Genomic DNA, 25,313 nt, shown 5'->3' with positions numbered 1-25,313 from the left:
TCCCTTTCAAATTCTTGTCCCTTTTCTTGTGTTCTCACTCCTGTATGCCCTCCTGGGACAGAAACCCCTGCTCCCAGACTAGTGCTAGGGTCCTAATACATATGGACAGAATCCAGAGGCTGAAAGCTAGTCTTTAAAGATAGCTTCCTGGATTCTGACCATTTTTAGGGCCCTTAGAGTTGATTCAGGCTTCCCAGGTGGCACTAGTGGTAAAGAACCCACTTGCCAATGCAGGAGACATAAGAGACGCAGGTTCAACCCCTGGGTCAGGAAGATCCCCTGGAGGAGGGCATGGCAACCCTCTAGTATGTTGCCTGGAGAATCCCATGGACAGAGGAGTCTGGTGGCCTACAGTCCATGGGGCCACAAAGAGTCGGACAAGACTGAAAGTGACTTAGCTCTGGCACTAGAGATGACTCCACTCTTCTATCTACAAGATCAAATCTTCAGTGCCTGTATCATCCTTAGGGATGGGCCCTGGTTCTCTTCCCACTTCCAGGTGCTACTTCAAGCCCAGTACCACAGCTCACCAGTGACTTCCAGGAAATGTGAGGTGTCCAACATGTGCATGGCGCACTCTGAATCTTGTACCTATCTGGGCCCTTATGAAAACATTTTGCATCCTGCCTCCCCAGTTTTGAACATTCCTTTAGATCCTCACTCTTCCCTCTGTTGTACTCTGGTTGACCTCCCACACGACTGGACACCTGACCTTCATGCCATACTGGAGGTATTTGGATTGCTGGTGCTTGATATTTCCCATATTGGTGGTTTTTGCTGCTGGTTGCCCCTTGGTTCAGACAGTGTCATCATGCAATTCCATGGGTACTTCCTTTATGTTTATGGTTTGGGGACTTCAGAAATAAACTGAAACTGGGGAGGAATCCGGGAGTATCCAGAGCCTTTGCAATTGACTTAGTCAAACATCTTCAATCTCTTTTTTCTCATACTGAAGACTTCACATAATTAAAACCATTCCTGGCCAACACTAAATAAACTTTGCACATGCTGCTTGAATTACTATGCAATTTTACCCTAGTGTGGCTTTGTCTGAAATTAACATTTCACTGAAACTCTTCCTCTGAATAGGCTGAAACCAGAAACAGTGGAAACCCAACATTTGCTTTGTACAATGAAACTTTAAGACAGGACTTCCCCACCCCCCACCACACCCCCCGCCACATTTCTTAGATATGTAGCTCGTTTGGGGAAAAAAAAAAAGCATTCTTGGCAGAATCCATGTAGCATGAGCCAAATATCCTAGCGTGTGTTTCTATATACTCAGATATAAAGTGATGGAGAAAATGCAATTCTAAATGCCCATCATATAGCATTGGTGTATAAAAGTTAGGATTACCATTTATTGAGTATCTACCATGTACCAGGCTCTGCATCCTCAAAAACATCCTGTGAGTATAAATGTGTCAAACCTGGGTCTTCTGATTTTCTGATCCATACTCTGCCATGCATAGGATGGACTAAACTGGAGGCTGCCTTTCTCAGGCTTAAGGGTGCTCTGATTTCCTGCTAGGTTTGGTCAGTAGAGTCACCAGTGATTGAATGGTTGGAGGGTGAGGAAAGGAGGAAGCTGGAGCATTTCCTTCCTCTCTCTTTTCCTCAGGTATCTCCTCCAGTAGTGGCTGCATCTCCATGGTTCCATCTTCCACTATATCAGTGCTCCATGGTTCCAGATTCTTCCTGGTGACCCTGGCTCCTGGAAAACACGCCTTCTCCCTGTGTCCCTTCAATTGGCTCCTGCTTATTGTTGCTAATCTGTGGTTTATCTCTGGCCCATCTTGTACAGTCTTACTCCAGCTATTTTCCTCTTTTTAAAGTTCAAACCAATCTGAAAAGATTTTTAAATTCTTGACTTTGTCATCTATTATAGCAGTCTTCAAATCTCAGCTTCTCTGTCACCTTCAACCTGTGTTTATATCTTTATCAAATGCAACCAGTTCTCTGAAATAAATTTCTTTTGTTGTAAATACTTGAAGCAGTTTCTCTGGTTAGAAGGGGATTGATGGATTGAAGCTGGAATCATTAGCCTCATTTTAAGGATGAGGAAACAGAGGATCAGAGGTTAACTGATTTGCTCAGTCTTAAATATAGGAAATAGAACTCTGGTTTAAACTCATGCTTGATCAGTCCTGAAGCTTGTGCCCTTTCCCCTACGTACATCTGTGTTCTGCTTACTGCTACCACACAAATGGAATCTAATTTTTTCTGTATAAATCCCTTCATCTTCTGGAAAAAGAAAACTCTCATAACCTCCTTCTCCAAGATTCCCCCAGATGAAATGTTCTATATCTCTTCAACTGTTCCTTATGAAAAAGAATTTTGAATTTCCCAAGAATACCTCTGTGGCCCTTTTATTGCCATACTCACTTCCCTTCTGACCCTAACCCCTGCTTAATCCCTAAAACCACTAATTTACTCACCATTTTTATAGTTTTGGCATTAAAAAAAAAAGACCATTACATAAAGTCATGCAATATGCAACCTTTTTGAACACTTTTTTTTAGATTCACTTTTTTTTTTTAATTTTTATTTTTGCTTTATTTTACTTTACAATACTGTATTGGTTTTGGCATACATTGACATAAATCCGCCACGGGTGTACATGAGCTCCCAAATAGAACTGCCTTATGACACAGCAATCCCACTGCTGGGCACCAGAATAGAAAGAGGCACATGTACCCCAATGTTCATTGCAGCACTGTTTATAATAGCCAGGACATGGAAACAACCTAGATGTCCATCAGCAGATGAATGGATAAGAAAGCTGTGGTACATATACACAATGGAGTATTAGGCAGCCATTAAAAAGAATACATTTGAATCAGTTCTAATGAGGTGGATGAAACTGGAGCTGATTATACAGAGTGAAGTAAGCCAGAAAGAAAAACACCAATACAGTATACTAACACATATATATGGAATTTAGAAAGATGGTAATCATGACCCTGTATGCGAGACAGCAAAAGAGACACAGATGTATAGAGCGGACTTTTGGACTCTGAGGGAGAGGGAGAGGGTGGGATGATTTGGGAGAACGGCATTGAAACATGTATACTATCATGTAAGAAACGAATCGCCAGTTTATGTTCGATGCAGGATGCAGGATGCTTGGGGCTGGTGCACGGGGATGATCCGGAAAGACAATGTGGGGTGGGAGGTGGGAGGGGGGTTCATATTTGGAGCTCATGTTAGATTCACTTTTAAAAGTTATTTATTTATTTATTTTTGGCTGCTGTGGGTCTTTGTTGCTGTGTGCAAGTTTTCTCTAGTTGTGGCAAGCGAGGGCTATTCTTTGATGTGGTGTGCAGGCTTCTCGTTGTGTTGGCTTCCTGTTGAGAAACACAGGCTCTAGGGTGCGTGTGCTTCATTAGTTGCAGCCCATGGGCTCAGTAGTTGTGGTGCACAGGCTTAGTTGCCCCACAGCATGTGGAATCTCTCTGGACCAGGGACTGAACTTGTGTCCCCTGCATTGGCAAGTGGATTCTTAACCACTGGACCACTAGGGAAGTCCTGAAATTTCGGATTGAGTTTTTAACTCAACGTAATTTTTTAGAGATTTATCCAGGTTGTTGCATTTATTAAAAGTCTGTTCCTTTTTTCTTGCTAGGTAGTATTCCATGGCATGAGTATTCCACGGAACATTTACCCCTTGAAGAAAATTTGGGTTGTTTTCAGTTTTTGGATATTACAAATAAAACTGCTTTAACTATCTGTGTGGGTTTTTGTGTGAATGTAAGTCTTCCCTTATTTGGAATAATTGCCCAGGAATAGTGCAATTGCTGGGTTATGTGACAGTTTTTGAGGAACTATGGAACTGTTTTCTAGAGTGGCTGTCTAATTTTACATCCTCACTAGCAATGTATCACTGATCTAATTTCTCCATATCTTTGTCAGCAATTGGTGTTGTCTCTATTTTTTAGTTTTGCTGTCTTGATAGATATGTAGTGGTATCTCATTGCTTTAATTTCGTCTTCCTAGTGACTAATGATGTTGCATATCTTTTCATGTGCTTATTTGCTATTTCAGTATCTTCTTCAGTGAAATGTCTCTTCATGACTTCATTCCTGTTCTAAATGGATCGCTGTTTTTTATTGTTGAGTTTTGAAGGCTCTTTATATATTCTAGATAGTAGTCCCTTTGACAGATATATGACTTGCACACTTTCCCCCACTGTCTAGTTGTCTCTTCATCCTCTTAACAGAGAGAATGTTTTTAATTTTGATGAAATCCAGATTATCAATTTTCCCCATTCTGCATCGTGATTTTGGTGTCAAGTCTGAGAATTCTTTATGTAATGCTAGATCCCGAAGATTTTCTATTTTTTTCCCAAAAGTTTTGTAGTTTTATGGTTTGTATTTGGTCTGTGATTCACTCTGAGTAAACTTTTATGTAATATATGAGGCTTGGGTCAAGGTTCACTTTTTTGCCTTTGGCTGTCCAGTTTCTCCAGCACCATTTGTTGTAAAAGCTCTTTCCTCCATTGAACTGCAAAGCACCTTTGTCAAAAATCAGTTGGGCATATTTATGTGGGTCTATTTCTGGGTTATTTATTCTGCTCCATTGCTCTATGTTTCTGTCTTTCAGAAGTAACACACAGTCTTGATTAATGTAGCTGTATACTAGTAAGTTTTGATATAGGTAGACTTATTCCTCCCACTTAATTCTTTTTCAAACTTGTTTTAACCTTTCTAGTTCCATTGCATTTTTATATAAATTTCAGCAAAATCTTATTTATGTCTACCAAAAGTCTTGCTGGTTTTCTTGTTTGTTTTTTGGCTGGGGTTCTAATAAGAATTCATTGTATTTATATCTCTTTGGCCTTTTATACAGCTCTCACAGCAAGTAAATCACGTTTTGTCAGAACTCTCTGCTATGACCTGCGTGTCTTGGGTGGCCCTGCATGGCATGGCTCATAGCTTCACTGAGTTACACAAGCCCCTTTGCCATGACGAGGCAGTGATCCTTGAAGGGGACTGTATACACAGAAGAACTGTATCGAAAAGATCTTAATGAACTAGATTACTACGATGGTGTGGTTAGTCACCCAGAGCCAGATATTCTGGAGTGCAAAGTCAAGTGGGCCTTAAGAAGCACTACTGTTAATAAAGCTAGTGGATGTGATGGAATTCCAGCAGAACTATTTAAATCCCTAAAGGATGATGCCATCAAGGTGTTACATTCATTATGTGAGCAAATCTGGAAGACCCAGCAGTGGCCACAGGACTGGAAAAGGTCGATCCTCATCCCAGTTCCAAGGAGGGTATTACCAAAGAATGTGCTAACCAGTGGACAGTTGCACTCATCTCCCATGCTAGTAAGGTCATGCTTAAAATCTTGCATGCTAGGCTTCAGCATTATGCAAACCAAGAAATTCCAGATGTCCAAGCTGGGTTTAGAGAAGGAAGAGGAACTAGAGATCAAATTGCCAATATTCACTGGCTTATAGAGAAAGCAAGGGCATTTCAGGAAAACATCTTTGACTGCATGGATCATAACAAACTGTGGAAAGCTCTTTGAGAGACGACTCATTGGAGAAGCCCCTGATGCTGGGAAAGATTGAGGGCAGAAAGAGAAGAGGTTGTCAGAGAATGAGAGGGCTAGACAGCATGACCGATGCAATGAACATGAACTTGGGCCAAGTTCAGGAGATGGTGAAGGACAGAGAGGCCTGGCGTGCTGCAGTCCATGGGGTCACAAAGAGTCGGACACAACTGAGTGACTGAACTGAACTGACAGGGCGACTGCACAACAACAACTACAACAACAACAACAACATACTTGTGTATCACTTTGGGGAGAATTAGTATTTTTACTATATTGAATCTTTCAGTCCACAACCATGATTTCCTTTCATTTTTTAGATCTTTGATTCTCTCCGCAGCATTGTGTAGTTTTCAGCTTTAGAGTTCTCTACATGTTATGTTACATTTATATCTAGGCGTTTAATTTTTTGAGCAATTGTAACTGGTATTGTGTTTTTAATTTCAGTGTCCACATGCTCATTACTAGCATTTAGAAATAAACTTGATTTTTGGATGTTTTATCTGTTTATCTTCCCTGTGATATTGCTGAACTCACTTATTAGTTTTAAGGGTTTGCTGTGGTTGTTTTTGACTTTTGTTTTGTGTTTTTAGATTCCTTGGTATGCTCTATGTAGACCATTAGTTCAGCTCAGTTCAGTTGCTCAGTCGTGTCCAAGTCTTTGTGACCCCATGGACTGCAGCACACCAGGCTGCCCTGTCCATCACCAATTCCTGGAGCTTACTCAAAGTCATGTCCATTGAGTCGGTTGCCACCCAACCATCTCATCCTCTGTCATCCGCTTCTCCTCCTGCCTTCAGTCTTTCCCAGCATCAGAGTCTTTTCTAATGAGTCAACTCTTTGCATGAGGTGGTCAAAGTATTGGAGTTTCAGCTTCAGCATCAGTCCTTCCAATGAATATTCAGGACTGATTTAAATTGACTGGTTGGATCTCCTTGTAGTCCAAGGGACTTGCAAGGGTCTTCTTTAACACCACAGTTCAAAAGCATCAGTTTTATGGTGCTCAGTTTTCTTTATAGCCCAACTCTCACTTCCACACATGACTACTGGAAAAACCATAGCTTTGACTAAACAGACCTTTGTTAGCAAAGTAATTCTGCTTTTTAACATGCTGTCTAGGTTGGTCATGCATTATCTCTTCTAATTTGAAATAGTTCCTAAAAGATCAACATTCAGAAAACTAAGATCATGGCATCTGGTCCCATCACTTCATGGGAAATAGATGGGGAAACAGTGGAAACAGTGGCTAACTTTATTTTGGGGGCTCCAAAATCACTGCACATGGTGACTGCAACCATGAAATTGAAAGACGCTTACTCCTTGGAATAAAAGTTATGACCAACCTAGACAACATATTAAAAAGCAGAGGGATTACTTTACCAACAAAGGTCTATCTAGTCAAGGCTATGGTTTTTCCAGTAGTCAGGTATGGATGTGCGAATTGGTTTATAAAGAAAGCTGAGTGCCAAAGAATTGATGCTTTTGAACTGTGGAGCAAGCATCTTTTAATTTCATGGCTGCAGTCACCATCTGCAGTGATTTTGGAGCCCCCCAAAATAAAATCTGTCACTGTTTTCACTGTTTCACCATCTATTTGCCATGAAGTGATGGGACCAGATGCCATGATCTTTGTTTTCTGAATGTTGAGCTTTAAGCCAACTTTTTCACTCTCCTCTTTCACTTTCATCAAGAGGCTCTTTAGTTCTTCACTTTCTGCCATGAGTGGTGTTATCTGCATATCTGAGGTTATTGAAATTTCTCCTGGCAATCTTGATTCCAGCTTGTGCTTCATCCAGCCCAGCATTTATCATGATGTACTCTGCATAGAAGTTAAATAAGCAGGGTGACATACTGCTTTCCCAATTTGGAATCAGTCTGTTGTTCCATGTCTGGTTCTAACTTGCTTCCTGACCTGCATACAGATTTCTCAAGAGGCAGGCCAGGTCGTTTGGTATTCCCATCTCTTGAAGAATTTTCCACAGTTTGTTGTGATATATACAGTCAAAGCCTTTGGCATAGTCAAGAAAGCAGAAGTAGATGTTTTTCTGGAACTCTCTCACTTTTTTGGTGATCCAGAGGATGTTGGCAACTTGATCTCTGGCTCCTCTGCATTTTCTAAATCCAGCTTGAATTTCTGGAAGTTCATAGTTCATGTACTGTTGAAGCCTGGATTGGAGAATTTTGAGCATTACGTTGCTAGCGTGTGAGATGAGTGCAATTGTGCAGTAGTTTGAACAGTCTTTGGCCTTACCTTTCCTAGGGATTAGAATGAAAACTGACCTTTCCCAGTCCTGTGGCCACTGCTGAGTTGTCTAAATTTGCTGGCATATTGAGTGGAGCACTTTCACAGCATCATCTTTTAGTATTTGAAATAGCTCAGCTGGAATTCTATCACCTCCACTAACTTTGTTTGTAGTGATGCTTTCTAAGGCCCACTGACTTCACATTCCAGGATGTCTGGCTCTAGGTGAGTGATCACACCATCATGATTATCTGGGTCATGAAGATCTTTTTTGTATAGCTCTTCTTGTATTTTTGCCATCTCTTCTTAATATCTTCTGCTTCTGTTCAGTTCAGTTCAGTTCAGTCACTCAGTTGTGTCTGACTCTGCAACCCCATGAATCGCAGCACACCAGGCCTCCCTGTCCATCACCAACTCCTGGAGTTCACTCAAACTCACGTCCATCGAGTCGGTGATCCCATCCGGCCATCTCATCCTCTGTCGTCCCCTTTTCCTCCTGCCCCCAATCCCTCCCAGCATCAGAGTCTGTTCCAGTGAGTCAACTCTTCACATGAGGTGGCCAAAGTACTGGAGTTTCAGCTTTAGCATCATTCCTTCTCATTCCTTCCAAAAAACACCCAGGACTGATCTCCTTTAGAATGGACTTGTTGGATCTCCTTGCAGTCCAAGGGACTCTCACGAGGCTTCTCCTCCATACTATTTCTGTCCTTTATTTTGCCCATCTTTGCATGAAATGTTCCCTTGGTATCTCTAGTTTTCTTGAAGAGATCTCCAGTCTCTCCCATTATATTGTTTCCCTCTATTTCTTTGCACTGATCACTGAGGAAGGCTTTCTTCTCTCTCCTTGCTATTCTTTGGAACTTCTAGCAGATGAAATAAATCAGGCTTACTTGGTTAGAGGGCCAATATTTACGGAAATGACACTTAAGATTTTAACTTATCCTTGACAACTGTAGTTCTCAATTTCTTTACCCTTGTTTTTAAAGATGGCAGAGATAAGGTGTTCATACCAGATATGAACATTTACATTTTGAATATATAGGCAGATTTCTCCTAAGATGACTTTGTTTCTCCTCTGTTTAATACTTACAAGCCTTTTGAGAAAAATAAGGTTTTGGGAGTGGTAAAAAGGATTGGTGGGCTTCGGATTACTTTTGGAGCCACACTTCTGGTCCTGTAAAGACTAAATTTGTAAAACAAAGATGGTTTGTTTTTATTTCTCTCTCCCTCTCTCTCTCTCTTTTTTTTTTTTTCCAAAGTTTGGGTGGCTACCCCAGTGACGTGGAAGGACTGACATACCCATTTGCCTGTGCTGGAATGTTTTTGTTAAGGGAGAAGGCCTTCACCTAAAATTCCTCCAAATATTAGGTATGGTTAGTGTGAAAGTGAAAGTGTTAGTCACTCACTCATGTCGGACTCTTTGTGACCCCATGGACTGTAGCCCACCAGGTTCCTCTGTTCATGGAATTCTCCAGGCAAGAATACTGGAATGGGTTGCCATTTCCTTCTCCAGGGGATCTTCCCAGTCAGGGATTGAACCTGTGTCTCCTGCACTGCAGGCAACTGTTTACCATCTGAGCCACTAGGGAAGTCCAGGATCAGTGTAGTGACCTCTCATTTTGGTAGTCTATTTACAAATAATTTCAAGGATCTTCCCTATGCTTAAGGAATTTGTACCTTACATTTAGACACCCTTAAACCGTTTTTACTTAATAATCATTGGCTGGATATCTTCAGCCAATCCTAGAACCTTGACATTCCACGTTATGGGGTCTACTAAGGCTTCTATTTTAGTTTCAGCTTTTGTCTGTTACTTTCTGTTAGAATCACTTGGTGATGAGGGTGATTACCTTGCCCCTCAAGAAACAGAGAAGCCCCTAACTTGGTTAGTAAGTCTCTTCCCTTTAAAGGGATGGGACAATCAGGCACAAATAGAAAGGAATGTAAAAACAGCTGGCCATCGATTTTGCACAAAAGAGGTTTCTAGGAAAGTGTGCCCCTTCCTTTTCCCTGACACCCCCATTACATACTCTTTATGGTTGCTAAGGTTTCCAATACTTTGGGTTAAGCCTGAAAAGGTTGCACCATATTTAACATATTTCTCTGGGTATGTTAAGACTTTCTGGCCATATCCCCATTACTGAAAACCAAATAAGCCCATTGGAACAAATCATTCATCAGTGTCTGAGGACCACCAATTATTTTCTGAACTTTGTTCCTGGGATAGACTGGAGTATGAAATGCATAAAAAAAAGGGCCTGTCTCTTGGAGGAGGAGGTATCCATGTTCATGTACCTCCTTACAGGCTCTACTACATTGGAAGACTGCAAGACTTTTCTCTTGTCCCTGTTGGACCTCTTGTCTCAAACTTCCATCTTGTATGTGGTCCTCTCATAGTCCTGAGGAAGTACCCTGCTTGCCACCCGACTCAGAACCAGTCAGCCCTGGTGTCCTTTTAGTCTTCAAAGTGGCTCACTCTAAAATCTACTCAGTGGCGGATTCATGTTGATGTATGGCAAAACCAATACAATATTGTAAAGTAATTAGCCTCCAATTAAAGTAAATAAATTTATATTAAAAATAAAAATAAAATAAAAGTTTTAGTGATATACCAAAACAAATAAATAAATCAAATCTACTCAGAAATACTCTCTGAGACTTACTCATGCATGCAGAATGTCATTAGTCACTCAGTCGTTTCCAACTCTTTGCAACCCCATGGACTGTAGCCCGCCATACTCTTCTGTCCATGGAATTTTCCAGGCAAGAATACTGGAGTGGCTAACCATTCCCTTCTCCAGGGGATCTTCCTGACCCAGTATCAAACCTGTCTTCTGCATTGCAGGTAGATTGTTTACTGTTTGAGCCACTGGGAAGCCATTATGCATGCAAAGCTCATGCCTAATTGCTCTTTTTGTTTTTCAACTGGCTAGAATTTTATTGAGAACCTTTCATCAGGTACCATGCTAGGTACCAGGATAATAAGGATTTGTAAGATGCCTCTTCAGTAAACCAATAATTCCAATTACAATAGCATAAGTGCAATGTTAGAAAAATATTTGGATACTTTGATAGAGAAGAAAAGAGTCTGGAGCATTTGAAGCTTTGCTTCATTAGACTATTCTTTTTTAAAAAGAATCATGAATTTTTATTAATTTTTACACAAACACATTTTTACAATCAGTGACGTATGTTTTTCCTCTTAATCTATAAATGTGATAGAATACAGTTATTTACATTAAATTTTTTATAAGTGAGATAATAGAAGCTTTTACATAAAGTTAAGCCAGATTTGAATTGTATTGACTTCAACTTTTTACATCAAAGTGTAGTTTATGTATAATATTCTATAAATACAAGTGTACAATATAGTGATTCACAATTTTTAAACATTATACTGCATTTTTAGTTATTATAAAATATTGGCTATATTCTCTATGTTGTATAGTGTATCTTTGCAGCTTATTTTATACATAATACTTTGTACTTCTGAATCCCCTACTCTATATTGCTCCTCCCCCCTTCCCTCTCTTCACTGGTAAACACTAGTTCTCTATATCTGTGAGCCTGCTTCTTTTTTATTATACTCACTAGTTTGTTGTATTTTTTTTAGATTCCACATATAAGTTATGTAGTATTTTGACTTCAATTTTAATATCACTATAACTACAACTATTACCATTCCTGTTAACTGAAAATCAATATTTGATTACAGAATTCCCTAAAGAATCCTTAAAATTTAACCTTTAAAATGTATTGTGTACCTCATCAATAGCTTATATTCTTATTATTTTAAAAATTGTGAAAATTTCCTATGTTAGTCATTTTTAAATGCACAACTCATTGGCATCAAGTACATTTACTTTGTTGTGCAACCATGATCACCATCCATGTCCAGAACACTTTTCATCTTGCAAAATTGAATCTTTGTACTCTGTACCCATTAAACAGTAACTTCCCATTCCTGCCTTCTCCTCACCCCTAACAGTCACCATTCTTCCTTCTGTCTCTATGAATTCGACTACTCTAGATAGTTCATATAAATGGAATCATACCATATTTGTTCTTTTGTGACTGGATTATTTCATTTAACACGATGTCCTCAAGATTCATCCATGTTGTTGCATGTGTCAGAATTTCATTCCTTTTAAAGACTGTGAGTAATATTCCTTTGTATGCATATACCATATTTTGCTTATCCATTTGTCTGAGGATAGACATTTTGATTGATTTATCTTTCAGTTCAGTTCAGTCGCTCAGTCATGTCCAACTCTTTATGACCCCATGAATCTCAGCACGCCAGGCCTCCCTGTCCATCACCAACTCCCAGAGTTCACCCAGATTCACGTCTCATCCTCTGTCGTCCCCTTCTCCTCCTGCCCCCAATCCCTCCCAGCATCAGGGTCTTTTCCAGTGAGTCAACTCTTCGCATGAGGTGGCCAAAGTACTGGAGTTTCAGCTTCAGCATCATTCCCTCCAAAGAAATCCCAGGGCCGATCTCCTTCAGAATGGACTGGTTCGATCTCCTTGCAGTCCAAGGGACTCTCAAGAGTCTTCTCCAACACCACAGTTCAAAAGCATCAATTCTTCGGCGCTCACCTTTCTTCACAGTCCAACTCTCACATCCATACATGACCACTGGAAAAACCATAGCCTTGACTAGATAGAACTTCGTTGGCAAAGTAATGTCTCTGCTTTTTAATATGCTATCTAGGTTGGTCATAACTTTTATTCCAAGGAGTAAGCGTCTTTCAATTTCATGGCTGCAGTCACCATCTGCAGTGATTTTGGAGCCCCCCAAAATAAAGTCAGCCATTGTTTCCACTGTTTCCCCATCTATTTCCCATGAAGTGATGGGACCGGATGCCATGATCTTCGTTTTCTGAATGTTGAGCTTTAAGCCAACTTTTTCACTCTTCTCTTTCACTTTCATCAAGAGACTTTTTAGTTCCTCTTCACTTTCTGCCATAAGGATTTATCTTTAGGCTGCTGTACTAGTGCTTCATAATTCATAAACAAATATCTGAGTCCCTGTTTTCAGTTCTTTTGGTTGTAGACCCAGAGATGAATTGCTGAATCATATTTTTAATTTTTTTTTTTTGAGAAACTGCCATACTGTTTTCCATAGTGCCTCCACAACTTTACCTTCCCACCAAGAGTACAAGTGTTCCTCTCAAATCGCCTCAAATACTTGATCCTTTCTGTTCTTTTTTTTTTTTTAATAATAGCCATCCTAATAGAGAATCCCGTGATGCCATCCAGCCACGGGATTCTCCATTAGGATGGCTATCACGGACTCTATGGACGTGAGTCTGAGTGAACTCCGGGAGATGGTGATGGACAGGGAGGCCTGGCGCGCTGCAATTCATGGGGTCACAAAGAGTCGGACACGACTGAGCGACTGAACTGAACTGAATGGAGAATCCCGTGGATGGAGGAGCCTGGTGGACTATAGTCCACAGGGTCACAAAAGAGTTGGACACGACTGAATGACTTCACTTTCACATCCTCATGGATGTGGGGAGGTATCTCACTGTGTTTTGATTTGCATTTCCTTAGTAATATTGAGCATCTTTTCATATGCTTATTGGTCATTCATAAAAAGGGATATTCAAGCTCTAAGCCCATTTTTAAATCAGATTGGTTTTTGTTGTTGTAATTGAGTTGTAGGAGTTCTGTATACAATCTAGATATTAACCCCTCATCAGATATATGATTTGCAAATATTTTCTCCCATTCCATGGATTGTCTTTCACTCTGTTGAATGTATCCTTTGATGTACAGAAGTTTTAAGTTTTGATGTAGTCCAGCTTATCTACAGTTATTTTGTTGCCTGTGCTTTTGATATAAATTTCAAGAAATCACTGCCGAATCCTGTGTCATGGAAATTTTCCTCTATGTTTTCTTCTAGGAGCTTTATAATTTTAGCTCTTCCATTTAGGTCTTTTATCCATTTTTAGTTAAAGTCTTTTAGTATGGTGTAAGGTAAGGGTTCAACTTCATTCTTTCACAGGTAGATATCCAGTTTTCTCAACAAGGCTATTCTATCCAAGTTGTATGGTCTTGGCTCCTTTGTTGAAAATAATCGAACCATATATATAAAGTTTTATTTCTTGGCTCTCTATTTTATTCCATTTATCTATATGTCTGTCTTCAGGCAAGTACTATATTGTTTGTGTTACTGTAGCTTTGTAATATGTTTTGAAATCAGGAAGGGTGAGGCTTCCAGCTTTTTTTATCTGTTTGTTTAAGACTGCTTTGGTTATTTGGATTGCTTGATATTCCATATGAATTTTAGTATGGATTTTTCTATTTCTTAAAAAGGGACGTCTTCGAGATTTTGAGACTATCATAGAACTTTTGAATTATTTCTTAAAGGAAACATTAGCCAGACAGATAAAAGGAGGAGGGGCTTTTAGGCAAAAGGAAGGGTATAACAAAAAGCATGAAAAGATAAAAGAGCCTAGTATATTTGGGGAACTGAAAGTAATTTGGTATTTTTGAAGTATTAGGCATATTTCTTTCTCTATGTATATGTGTAAGAGTGTAGACTTGATTAGGAGATGAATTAGGAGCTAAAATAGAGGTCATATATTGTGAAAGTAGATAATGTGTTGTTAAGTTTAATGAAGATTAGTTGAAGGGTTGGACTATGGAGTGAAATGATCAAATTTGTACTTTATATGTAAAGATAATCTTGTTGGTGAGAGTGGGTGCTAGGTTGAATAGGGAGAGTTATTGGCAGAAGCACCAGTTAGGAGGCTATTAGAAAACTCACAGAAATGAAATGAGATTTGCACTGTAGTAAATCTTGATGGGGATAGAAATGAGGGGATGGACCTGAAACAGCTTTGCCCCACTACATATTCCATTTTTCATTGACTTCACTTTCTTCCTAGGTCCTGAAGTCCTCAGACCTTCAGTTCAGAGTTCAGTCTCTGAACTCAGTATAGTGGTTCCAAGTCTTCACCTATATCATCTAGTTGTCACCATTTAGGAACTCAAAAGGCATTGGGGGCTCAGAGATACAGGGGTCCCTAAGCAGCATCTAGCCCCCTCTGAGAGTCCCCTAGCTCCCACTCATCATCCTGCTTCTCTCTAGGCCTCTGGCTGCTCCAAGGACCTTATGTTGGTTTCTGTCTGTGGGTTGGTCTGTCTTTCCTTGCTTTAGTCTTCCATAAGCCCATTGGAATTCATCAAAGTGAGAGTTGCCTTATCTGTTGTGACCCATTCCACCCACCTATGGGACTGTGGTTCTCCAAGCCCTCTAAATGTGATCCATGTTACCAACGTCTATGAACCTGTTTCTTCTGCAAGTACTGGAGCTTTCTGCTTCTCTTACTTTTCTCAGGGCTTCCCTTGTAGCTCAGCTGGTAAAGAATCTGCCTGCAATGCAGGAGACCTGGATTCAATCCCTGGGTTGGGAAGATCCCCTGAAGAAGGGAAAGGTTACCCACTCCAGTATTCTGGCCTGGAGAATTCCACGGACTGTGTAGTCTATGGGGTCACAGAGAGTCAGACACGACTGAGTGACTTTCACTTCACTTCACTACTTTCCCCAACCTGACATCCCTCCATACCCTGTGACTCAGTTTCCTGTTTTCAGTTGGAGAATGGCATTGAATAGGAATCATTAAAATCTTTGCCACTTGAAATCTTCAGCTGTCTGCCAGGGCTTCATTGAATCAACTGGGTAATGATAATGTTGGGCCTGAGCAACGATAGCAGCTAGGGAAAGAATGTGTTCCCCCAGCCAGAGGCTAAGCCACTGATACTGAGATCCCAAGTTCCTGTTTGGAACCCCAGTGATACAGTTCCTTTGATGGGTGTTCATAGCACTGCATGTGTTTGGTGGCCCACTCCTGTCACAGTGGAGTCATGGAGCCAGGTGTAGGGAGCATGCTTGAGCTCCCAACTTCTTGGGGGCATTTTAGAACTGGAACCACTTTAGCAGTTCTAAAATAGCCAGCTCTGACCCATTTCCAAGAATCCACATCTGGTGATATGTGAGATGAGGCAAACTGATCAAAGGACCCGAGTGCCAACAGTACAGGGGAAAGCAGAGCCAAGTGAAGAGCAGGCTGTGGCTTGGGGTTAAAATGCAGTGACTAAAATGACGATGGACTGCACCTCATAGACAAACCAGCGAGAATGAAATGAAACATCACAGAAAGATGAGGGAGAAATGTTAAAATGGGAAATTGGAAAGAGATGGGGAAGAGAAGGGCTTCTCAGGTGGTGCTAGCAGAAAACAACCCACCTGCCAATGCAGGAAACATGGGTTTGATCCCTGGGTCAGGAAGATCCCCTGGAGGAGGGCATGGCAATCCACTCCAGTACTCTTGCCTGGAGGATCCCATGAATAGAGGAGCCTGGTAGGCTATAGTCCATAGGGTCGCAAAGAGTCAGACATGACTGAAGCGATTTAGCACGCATGCATGCAGGGAAGAGAAAGGAGAAAGGCCAGGAAAAAAATGACTTAAAGAGTTACTGCTTCTTTGAAAGCCAAGAAGCTGTTATAGCAAAGGGAAATAAGACCTCAGGTCTTTGCAGCTCCCTGGCTGGGAAATTGGACTGACCTTTGTTCTTGAGCCCAGGCTACCTGGAACACAGCTTCAGGAAATCAGAACGTGTTCTCATCACTCACTTTGTGTTCCCAAACAGAAGAGAAGAGAGGGAGGGTGGCCACCTTGATCCAGCTAAAGCATCTCCAGAAGGCCTTCTCTGGATGTCACATCGAGGCTGCCCTTCTGCAACAACACGGAACTGGTGATCCCCGAGCGCATGGACATGGCTTTGCTCAGCAATATCCTAGCAGCCTATTCCTTTGTCGCAGGTAGTTGTCCAGTCTCAGCTGGGCCAGGTCTGAAGCCTTGGGCTGGGCAGAGTCATTTCCTGAGTGGCCATCTCTGGCCTTTTACTCAGGAGAAAATGGTATGCAGACTTAACAGAGGGGCTCTGTGTTACTGAGTTTTGAATGGAAAATCTTCTGGTTTGAAAGTTAAGTTTTCTCTAATTTGGCAAATGGGAGTTCTAAGAGCTTTATATAATGTTTGGTTTCCTTTTGGGCTCAAGCGAGTGAACGAAGTAGCCTGGGGCTGCTGCTGGCTTCTGTCATTAAGCATTTAACTCCAATATGAAAGGCCAGAATGGAGTATACTCAGCCTGATTTTTTCTAAGCAGTGTTTCTCAACCCTGCTTAGAGTGTGTGTGTGTGTGTGTGTGTGTGTGTGTGTGTGTGTGTGTGTGTGGTCTGTGTTTGGGGGGCTATGTGGAGAAGTTTGATAACTCTCTGGGAGACATGGAAACAAAAAGTATGAGTCTGGGAGAGTAATATTTGCCTCTTCCTTGATTCCAGGTTGTTTCCTTTTAGGAAGCTGGCTGATTTCTCAAGATCATTTCTTGAGAACAGGTGCTGTACATATAAAAGGAGTCATCTGAAAATACATGAAAATATACCTCAAAAGCTGAAAATTTTTAAAAATACATGAAAATGCGCAATGGTTTGAATGACCAAATTGATTTTCTGCTGCTGGAGTGAGTTTTTGAGCTTTGGTAGTTGACCTTTCTTTATCTTAACGTCTCTATTCTGTTGTATAGAAAGGAAGGGACTGAGGTTCTGAATAAATTTCCTTTGAGAGCCTGGTTTTACTTTCTAGTTCTCTAGTCAGGGTTGACATGTGATGACCTCAGAGTTCAGATATGAAACCTGACTCTTCTATTTACAATGTCAAATCTGAGCCAGGATTGAGGATAAAGGAAGTTCATGGCTTCTTGCTGAGAGAGCATCTCGGATGGTATGCAATCTGATTTTAGAATGGAAGACTTCTCAGGAGCTTGGCTGGCTCCTTAGTGGTTGGCAAGATGCAGCATGTCATTTTCACATGTATTGAGGCCAGGGTTTTTCCTTCTCAGATCAGCAAAGGCTCAGGTCATCAGTCAGCTCCTCACCTCCCAAAGTGATGCCAAAAGCTCAGCTTCTCTATAAACTGGTGCCAAATCGAATCTCAGAGACAGTTGTAGGTGAAGTAGAAACGGATAGCTTTATTACTTTGCCAGGCAAAGGGGGACACAGTGGACTCCTGCCTCAAAAAAAAAACTATGTGTCCCCACTTGGAGAAGATAGAAAGTTTATAGTAATTGTTCAAAGAGGGCATGATCAGCTCGTGGGTACTCTTCCGATAGGTTGATGGTAGGTAGAATGCAGCATCACAAACACTCAGGTTCCAATTAGTCTGGGTCTCCATGCTTGTGGTCAGCATGCCATCATTAACTGTTAATTTCTCCCGCTTGGAGGGCGGTTTCAGTATCTGAAAACCAGCTCAAAGATATTGTGTGTATCTGTTGATGGGGAACCAGGACTGTGCCCCAAGGCTGAATAACTTGCTTCTCTTGACTGTTTCTTCCCGGTGTTGCATTCTCTCCCTTCCCCAACTAACAACTACTAGAATCTACCCGTTGGAACTCAGCAGAGGTCATGGAGGCTGAACGAAGGCTATTTTCTGTAATCAGAGAAATGGGAGACATAGAAAGGCTTTGTGCCCAGGAGACCCACAGGACCCTGCTCAGTATCAAAAGGAAGTTCTAGTGCCAGGAGCCTCCTTACCTGGGTACCCACACATCAAAGGAATCTCAGTTCTGCTCTTTCTTCTAGGCTATTCTGGGGAGAAAGGACACTGGAGCTGGAAAAGAGATGTTTGAAACTATGGTATCGTGTTTTCACAGGCAATTGAATGATGGTCTCCTCAACTCTATAGTGAAGACACCCCAAAATGAAGTGGGGTATGGCAGGGAGGGTCTGAAGTTTCCAAGGTCTCAGATGACACTTGCAAATAAGCTGTTGTAAGAAAATATCTCTGGTGAGAATAAACAGGCTATTGGACTTTGAAACTGTTCTCAGCACAGGAAGTACCTGGCAGATTTCCATTTTGGCCAGCATAACCCTGAGTTGTGATCATGGAATGTGGTAACTCATTGAATGCCCTGGTTTACCGTGTGTCTTATGATCTTAAGGTGAAAGGGCATGTGGCCCTGTTTTTCTTCCTCCTTCAAACTTTTCCCTTCCCACTCCATATTCTGGAATTAAATATTGCTTAGGATACAGGAAAATAAATTTTCTTTTGAGTATGGGCTGAGATAAAAAGAGAATGCAAGGAAATGGAAAGTAGAGTAGCTAAAATAAAATGCATTAGAACTAGTAAGTAGATTTGGTGGCTAAAAACTCATTCCAAGTGTGATCTAGAACACTGCCTGACTCTAAAGGAAATGAATTAAAACATTTAAAACATTAAAGTATTGACTTTAAAAATATTCACAACCTATTAATAAAAATTGAGAGTAATATTTTATTCAGTGGAAATTGGGGGGATTTCAAGCCTGGAAGACAGCATTTCAAGTGCCCCTGAGAGAACTGCTCCGAGGAGGTGAGGGAGGAGCCAAGTTATATAGAAGTTTTGCAACAAGGGGCAGATAGTCTTAACATCAGAAGATGATTGTTAATTAAAGAAAACCAGATACTTCGAGTTAAAGAATTTAGTGCTTTATGGCAGGAAACATTTCATTTCTCAAAGGTGAATATAATATCCCCTAACCTCTCCTAGTTTCTCCCAGCTTATCAATTGCCTCATTCATGTGATCCGTCATTTCAGCAACACCCTTGCTAACACACATAATTCCCTTATTCCTGTGTCTCGTTTCTGACTAAACCAACAGGCAAAACTCCAACTGTTAAGTGAATCCTTCTTTCTCCCCTTTCTTTCTCTGCACTCAAGAAACCAAACACTGTTGAAACTTTGAAGATTGAAACAATTAGAAATTCATGGAATCCAGCCTTTGCTGAGCCTAATATTGCATCATTCTTTCTGTTTGCTTTTGGACATCTTGTTCCCATTCTTCACATTCTTCCCCATTCTTTACCATTTCAAACCTTGACCATTCCAGTGATTTAAAATATCTGTTTATCAAAAAGTACCCTTAGTTGGCAAATGCAACTAAGAATAAAATGTAGCATTAATGAAGAAAGTTAAAGTTAATATGTAAAGAGCTCTTACAAATGAATAAATGTTTTAAAAGAAAAGGGGCAAAGGATAAGAATCAGCAGTTTGCCAAAGAAAAAATACAAATTGCTGATAAACATAAGCAGCTCAGGTTTTAGAAATTAAATGCAAAATGAAAACAACAGGTTAACATTTTTATTTTATAAAATTGTCAAATATTTGAGTGATTATAATTTCAGTTTTAGAGAAAGTGTAGGGAGATGAGTATTTGCACATATGCTGATGAGGTTATGAATTGTCACAGCCTCTTTGGGAACACCTGTCAAAAGCCTTAAAACAACATTTAGCCAGCAATTCCACAAGTAGGAATTTATCCTAGTGAAGTAGTTAAGGTTATGGGCCGAAATTTTATTGTGAGGACAGTTTGTCTCAGAACTATTTATAATAGTAAAAAAAAAAAATCATAAAAGTAAGTGAATATTAATTTAAATAGAAAGATGTTTATGATGTGCTATTAAGTAAATAAAGCCTGTCACACACAGCATATGCAGTATAATCCTGTTAAGTGCATATATTCATATGTATATGAATTGTATACATATGTATTTTTTTTACTACAAACTGTATCTGAATGCTGGGATTGTATGAATATATCTGTGTATTTTTAATTCTCTTTTGCTTAGCTGTATTATTAAGTATTCTATACTTCATTGATATTACTTTTGCAGTAAGTAATGTTATTTTATTGGAATTTAAAAATTTGACATATATATGCCACTGCTTTACTCTTTTTCTGACTTCTCTAGCTAAGTATCTAAATGTCATGTACATTACCACTTAGATGTGCCATAAGCATTTCAAATTCAACTTGGCCTGGAATGGAATATTATCCTCTTTAAATATATGTATATAATATATATATATAATCTTCTTCAGATCCTTTTCCATTATAGATTATCACCAGATATTGAGTATAGTTTCCTGTGCTATATAGTGGGACCTCGTTTACCTATTTTATACAGAGTAGTATTAGTACGTATATGTTAATTCCAAACTTCTATTTTATTCTTCTCTTGCCTCTCCCTTTTGGTAACTGCGTTTGTTTTTTTAAATATCTATTTTTATTTATTTATTTGGTTGTGCCAGGCCTTAGTTGTGGCACGTGGGCTCTTCAATTTTTATTGTGCCATGTGAGATCTTTAGTTGTAGCACATGGAATCTAATCCCCTGACCAGGGATCAAACCTGGGCCCCCTGAATTGGGTGAAGTCTTAGCCACTGGAACACCAGGGAGGTCCCTCTAAGTTTGTTTTCTGTGTCTGTGAGTCTATTTCTGTTTTGTAATTAAGTTCATTTGTATCACTTTTTAGATTCCACATATAAGTGTATAATAAAATATTTATCTTTCTCTAATTTGCATCACTTAGTGTGATAATCTTTACATCCATCTATGTTACTGTAAATGGCATCATTTCATTTTTATTTTACAGTTAAGTAACAGTCCATTGTGGTGTGTGTGTGTATACACACCATATTTTTATCCATTCACCTGTTGATGGACATTTAGGTTGCTTTCATGTCTTGGCTATTGTAAATAGTTCTGCTTTGAACATTGGGGTGCATGTGTCTTTCCAAATTAGAGTTTTCTTCAGATATATACCCAAGAGTGGGATTGCAGGATCGTATGGTAACTCTATTTTTAGTTTTTAAAGAACCTCTATACTGTTCCCATAGTGGCTGCACCAGATAACATTCTCATCAACAGTTCCTTTTTCTCCGCACCCTCTCCAGCATAATTATTTGCAGGCTTTTTAATGATGGCCATTCTGACTGGTTTTGATTAGAGTTTTAATTTGCCTTTCTCTAATAATTAGTAGTGTGGAGCACTTTTCGTGTATTTGTTGGCCATCTGTAGGTCTTCTTTGGAAAAATGTTTATTTAGATCTTCTGCCCATTTTTAATTTTTTTTAATATTAAGCTTTATGAGCTGTTTGTACATTTTGGAAATTAATCTCTTGTCAGTAGATCATTTACAAGTTAAATATACTCCTTATATTTTGTGTTCCATCTAGGACATCACCTACACCAGAAGTATGAGTTTTAGCCTTTGATGTATCTTCTTCCTGCCCATATCCAATTATTTACAATTTCATTTATAAGATCCATTTCACCTTTCAATGTCCCTGAAATGCATCCTTTCAACTTTATTCCCACTATCACTGAGTTGACTTAAGCTCATTCATGTTTTTTGCCTGATTTGCTATAATGGTATTTTCCATGGTCTACCAAACTCTATTGCCTATGTTTTGTAGTGAAATGGTCTTTCTAAAATGTAGATATGATGATGAAATTCTTTTTACTTTTTAGAATCTAGGAAATAATCCAAACACTTTTGTTTGCTTTAACAGTTAGGATTGTTTTCAGCTGCAAATAATAGAAACCTTCAATTTGGTGGCCTAAATGCATAGGAGTTATCAAACCCACTCCTATGGGAGAAGTCTGGAGGTAGGTGATTGCTAACATTAGCTCACAAATGTAGGGGCCAGCTACTCTGACTCTGGTGGTTTTTCTTTTATGCTTATCACCTCATGGCTGCAAAATTGCTGTTGTTGCTTTTGCCTTTCAAGTAAGGATTGAAAGGCTGACAAAGGAAGTTCCAGTAGACCACCTCTCATGTTTCATTGGCTAGACCTGTGTCATGTAGTGATTTCTAGCTGCAAGGGAGGCTGGAAAAGTGAGAATTCTAGGTTTTTCAACTTCCAGACCAGTGGTTCATAATCAGGGGTGATTTTGCCCTATAAGGGGATTTCTGACAATGTCTGGAGATATTTTTGGTTGTAATAACAGGTAAGGGGGACTGTTACTGGCATCTAGTGGGTTGAGGAACATACTGCAATGCATAAGACAACCCCAATGACAAAGAGTTAACCATTCCAAGATGTCAGTCATGCTGGGATTTAGAAAACATGCTAGAAGAGAGACAAGCAAGGGAGAAGGGATTTAGGGGTAGTTTGAGGTACTCCAATCTGCAGTTTTTTATATGGCTTACCAGGGCTTTTAATGCTTACCTTGACATCTCCATACTCTTATTTAGTTATAGTCCTCCCTGACCAAGACCTCACTTGGGTTATTCTGAACCATCTGCCTGGCCTTTGCTCATCTCTTTGCTTTTGCAAAGTCATTTCCTTTTCCAAGAATTCTTTCACTCGGTCTTGGATTGGCTAACTCCTTCCTGGTCTTTAGAACTCACTCAGCCATCTTCTCCCCTCACGGCCCATTCTGACCTAGGTGCCCATCCACCTAAGGATCATCAATGTGTTCTCCCTACACATTTAGTTTCCTCTATCTCAGCACTTGAATTGGAGCAGTAAACACTTCTTGTTTTAACTACTTGAAAGCATCCCCTTGAGATCATAATACAGTAAATTAAAATAAGGATATAATCTCATCAATAATAACCTTATTAATAATTAATAACTTCTAAGAGCATTGTTTCAAAAATTAAACAGAATGGTTGCTCTTTTTTAATTCAGTGTTTTTAATTGATAATACATTCTCCAGCCTCACTCTTCCATTTTTAGATTTTTTTCCCTTAAAAATCACCTTCTTAGTGAGATTTTGGTCACTCTGTTAACGTCCTTGCCTCCAGCATACATTCAATACATCATAACTTCTTTCCTATTTTTTCTGTTTTCTTCTTATCACCATCTAACATACCACCTATTTTATTTATCTTGTTTATTATCTAGCTCCTTACTAGCTTGCTAGAATGTAAAAGCTCCCAGGAGCACATAGATTTGTGTTTCTTTTATTGACTGCCATATGCTTAGCACAAGAATAGGGCCTGGTACCTATTAAGTATTTGACAAGTTAGTGAATGAATATTATTCAATGATCAAATAATATAAAAGGACATATAGTAAGGAGTCTTACTCCAGAGCTGCCCCCTCCTTCCAGTCCCAAAGTTTGATGTATTACCAGTCTTCTCTGTACCTTTCCAGTGCTCATTGTGCAGATGTAAGAAACTCTGAGTTCAACAATCTCATCCTCCCCATTTTTATAGACAGGTAACATATCCTGTGTGCTGTATTGTACTTAACTTTTTTTCACTGAACATATATTATAAAATATTTAATATCAGTATATAGAGAGCTTCCTCATTCTTTTGGACAACTACATACTGTTTCATTATATAGATGAATCAGTTTAACCAGTCCTCCAGTGAGAATGATTCGAATCTTTTTGAATAGGAAAATAAACATGCAATAAATAACCATGGCATACACACATGTTCAAGTGCATTTGTAGAATAAATTCTCAAAAGTAGAATTGCTTGACCAAGTATAAATAAATTACTGCTTAAGATAAGTATTACCAAATTGCCATTTAAAAAGTTTCACAAATTTACTATTCATAAGATGTGTGAGAAGACCCTGTTATCGTATTTTCAAGCCGTTGGATTTTTGACAGTCTGATAGATTAAAAATAGTATCTAAATGTCATTTATTTATTTATTTTTTTGTCCAGGTCACAGGTCAGTAAACTTTTCTTTAAAAAACCAGGTAGTAAATATTTTTAGGTTTGTAGGCCATATGCAGTCTCAATTGTAACTCTCAAGTCTGTTGTAGCATGCAGGCAGACACAGACAAAACGTAAATGAATGGGCATCAGTTCAGTTCAGTTCAGTCACTCAGTCGTGTCCGACTCTTTGCGACCCCATGAACTGCAGCACGCCAGCCCTCCCTGTCCATCACCAACTCCCAGAGTTCACTCAGACTCATGTCCATCGAGTCAGTGATGCCATCCTCTGTCATCCCCTTCTCCTCCTGCCCCCAGTCCCTCCCAGCAGGGCATAGCTATGTGCAAATAACAAAACAGCTAGCTAGCCACATTTGGCTTGTGAACCGCAGTGTGCCAACCCCTGCTGTCAGTGAGCATCTATTCACATGTTTTAAAGAACCGTTTGTATTTACTTTTCTGTGAGCTATTAATATTTTTTGTTCATTTCCTTTATTGATTGTCTTTTTCTTAGTGCTTTTTCTAGGTACTCTTTATATATTAGCTCTTCATCTCTGTTACATATTTCAAATATTTCTCCATTTAGCATTTGTCATTTAACTTTGCTTATGGTAATTTTTTTCAATGAATAAATTTTGGGGAATTATCTTTCTATTTTACCAATATTCTTTGTATGTTTAACTGCCAGTATAGCTGTACAGGCCATGTAATATTTAACCAGAATTTAAATCACTGTTCCTATGAGATTAGCCTGAGGGAGATGATCTCAGCAATGAGGGAGTGTAGACCACCATTGCTCAATTGATAGTCACAAATTTGGGGATTTAAGAAAGTATTGTAATTTCTATTTTCTAGTATTCCCCTTTATATGGAAATCTGGTGAGGGCTAAGAACCTTTATGTCTCTAGGTCAAAGGCATTGTAGACTCACAATAAATTTTTGTGATATAAAGTGACCGTTTACTAACAAAAAATTTAGAATTTTTTTCAACAGTTCGAA

General features: G+C 39.6%; 1 protein-coding gene across 2 annotated transcripts in view; it reads left to right on the top strand.

The window, feature by feature from the left end:
- EVA1A (eva-1 homolog A, regulator of programmed cell death) overlaps positions 1–25,313 on the top strand; it is an 82,096-nt gene that overhangs the window by 39,764 nt on the left and 17,019 nt on the right. The window contains exons 1-2 of one of the 2 annotated variants that reach the window (XM_068973469.1): positions 7,985–8,026; positions 16,466–16,637. In XM_068973469.1, coding sequence (XP_068829570.1) covers positions 16,586–16,637 — 52 coding nt within the window. In that variant the 5' untranslated portion in view covers positions 7,985–8,026; positions 16,466–16,585. Of the gene's footprint in view, positions 1–7,984; positions 8,027–16,465; positions 16,638–25,313 lie in introns of those variants that run through there. The other variant, XM_068973461.1, reaches the window with a different exon arrangement.

The sequence above is a fragment of the Capricornis sumatraensis genome, chromosome 1, assembly GCF_032405125.1.
Source record: "Capricornis sumatraensis isolate serow.1 chromosome 1, serow.2, whole genome shotgun sequence".
NCBI classification, from domain to species: Eukaryota; Metazoa; Chordata; class Mammalia; order Artiodactyla; family Bovidae; genus Capricornis; species Capricornis sumatraensis.
The sequence above is the reverse complement of the archived record's forward strand: the minus strand, read 5'-3'. Positions and strand labels throughout refer to the sequence as shown.